This window comes from Otolemur garnettii, unplaced genomic scaffold, assembly GCF_000181295.1.
Source record: "Otolemur garnettii isolate 467f Iridium unplaced genomic scaffold, OtoGar3 scaffold00014, whole genome shotgun sequence".
Taxonomy (NCBI): Eukaryota; Metazoa; Chordata; class Mammalia; order Primates; family Galagidae; genus Otolemur; species Otolemur garnettii.
Genome location: NW_003852409.1, coordinates 31,011,223 through 31,013,784, shown reverse-complemented (window position 1 = coordinate 31,013,784; position 2,562 = coordinate 31,011,223). Strand labels below are relative to the sequence as shown.

Here is a 2,562-nt window from a genome sequence, read left to right as displayed (position 1 = left end):
GACCCCGTCAAACTGCAAGAAAAAATAGCTGGCACTGTAGTGGGTGCCTGTAGTCTCAGCTACTTGGGAGGCTGAGGCAAGGGAATCGCCTACGCCTAGGAGCTGGAGGTTGCCGTGAGCTATGATGCCATATAACTCTACTGAGGGAGACAAAGTAAGATTCTGTCTCTTTTAAAAAAAAAAAAAAATTAAAGAAAGCTTAAGTTTAAAAGGAGCACAAATTTTGGAGCCAAATGGCTTAAGTTTTCTTTTTTCTTTTTTTTTGCAGTTTTTGGCTTGGGCTAGGTTTGAACCCGCCACCTCTGGTATATGGGGCCAGCACTCTAATCCTTTGAGCCACAGGTGCTGCCCCCAAATGGCTTAAGTTTAAAACCTAGCTTCTACCCCTCTGCCAGCTATTTGTCCCTTAGGTGGATTTCTTAATATCCATATGCCTCAGTTTCCTCATCTCTAAAATGGACATGATAGTCTTTCCCCTACAAGAAGACTATACTTGGAAGATTAAATGAATGATGACTGCATATAAGGTGCTTAGCACAGTCCTTGGCACATAATAAATGCCCAATAAATGTCACTGTTATCACTATTTCTTTGATATCATCATCATCAGTTGCATAGATGTAGAGGAGTTGGGAGTTCTTGGGAGCATGGCAGAGGGCAGCCTTGATTGGGGCCATGTAAGTGTAGTCACATCAGAAGGGCTTACAGAAGCCCACAGGGCATGCCTGGAGATTGGCAAGTCAGGCTGAGTGGAGAGACATGAGGCACATGGTGTTCACAGGGCAGCCATCTGTGCCTTTGCAGGTCACCAGTGCTCCTGGTCGTGGGAACCCAGCCAGTGATCTTGAGGGGGGTCCACTGACTGGGAACCAGGTACAGGGTCTCACTGAATCTACAATAGCACTATGAGATTGGCACTGTCACCATCCTCAGGTCACAGAATAGAGCTCAGGTACAAAGAGAGCAAGAGAGCTGCTGAAGGCCACACAGTGGAGCCGGTGCCCTTCCCTAGGGGACAGTGGAAGAGCTGGACAGGGGCTGGGTACCTGATTTCCTGAGGGAGCTTCTCAGTCTCGCACCTCTGGGGTATGAGTTGCTGGGGCTTAGCATGAGAACAATGACCAGATCTTTCCCTCCCTGTCATTGAAGGATTATACAGTGCGTGGCCTCCTGGGCAAAGCCACGGATGACTTCTGTGAGGATGGGCGGCTGGTGGAGAAGACCACATATGGTGAGATCCCAGGGAAGCTGCCACTGCCTCCCTCCAGGTTTGGTTTGGTTTGAGTCCTGTCCCTTACCTGGGCCACACTGATCCCTTATCAGTTACTCTTGACACACCAAACTCCGGCTGGGACTTTGGACACGTTATCTGCCTTCTAAGAACAACCTGTGCTTACCTCCTCACCTGGCTCAAGTGTCACCTCCAATCTGGTTTCTCTTCAGATGGTATAAATTTTTCACCTTTTCAAAAGTCACCTCCCTAGAGAAACCTTCTCCACTTCCATACTTGGACTGGATAGCCTCTCAGGATAGTGACTAAAGATTTGTGATCACTAAATGTCTGTGTTCCCACCAGACTCACCCATGAGGTCAGGGATGATGTGGTTCACCCTCTGGTCTGGGAATTAGGAGGGCTTATTCGATGCGGACAGGGGGTGGATAAAGGATGGATGGCTCATTCTTCATTTCCCACTCTACCCATGTTCTAACACATTCCATGGGATCTATTGCATTTGCTCATTTGACAGATGTTTTTTGGACCTAACCATGTGCCAGGCACTGGGCGGAGGGGGGAACATATGGTGAATCAGACAGAGTCCCTAATCTTGATGAATCTAGCCTAGCACACACCCCTGCATCTCCTGTAGAAGGCAGAAAACATCTGGTAAAGTGACACTATATATTCGTACACATCAGTATGTGTTAACACCCAAGAAAACACCTAGAATTGGTTACCAAGTTGACAGTCCTATGAGGAAGCTGGAATTTGTGGGGATGGGAAGGAATGATACTGCTCATCTACATTTTTTTTTCTTGAGACAGAGCCTCACTCTGTCATCTCAGCTAAAGAGAAATGGAATAATCATAGCTCACTGTACCCTCAAACTCCTGGGCTTAAGTGATCCTCCTGCCTCAGCCTGGCACTGAGTAGCTGGGACCATAGATGTGTGCTTTTTATAGAGACAGGGTCTTGCTATGTTGCTCAGGCTGTTCTGCTCTGTAACTTCTGGGTTTAAGTGATTCTCCTGCCGCAGCCTCCAGAAGTGCTGGAATTATAGATGTGAGCCACCATGCCCAGCCTAGAAGGTGATGTACTTAGCCTGGAGTCTTGATGGGTTCTGGGGATCTGAGACCGCCTTGAAAATGCCCTCAATGTTACTTTCACATGTATCTTTCTTTCTTTTATTTTTATGAGACAGAGTGTCACATTTTCACCATTGGTAGAGTGCCATGGCATCATAGCTCATAGCAACCTCAAATGCTTGGGCTCAAGTGATCTGCCTCAGCCTCCTGAGTAGCTTGGACTACAGGTGCCCACTATATATGTCCAGCTTTTTTTTT

At 47.3% G+C, this 2,562-nt stretch overlaps 1 protein-coding gene across 1 annotated transcript in view; it reads left to right on the top strand.

Annotated features, from left to right (window-relative positions):
* TRUB2 (TruB pseudouridine synthase family member 2) overlaps positions 1–2,562 on the top strand; it is a 39,013-nt gene that overhangs the window by 12,283 nt on the left and 24,168 nt on the right. The window contains exon 5 of the mRNA XM_012802341.2: positions 1,150–1,278. Coding sequence (XP_012657795.1) covers positions 1,150–1,278 — 129 coding nt within the window. The remainder of the gene's footprint in view (positions 1–1,149; positions 1,279–2,562) is intronic.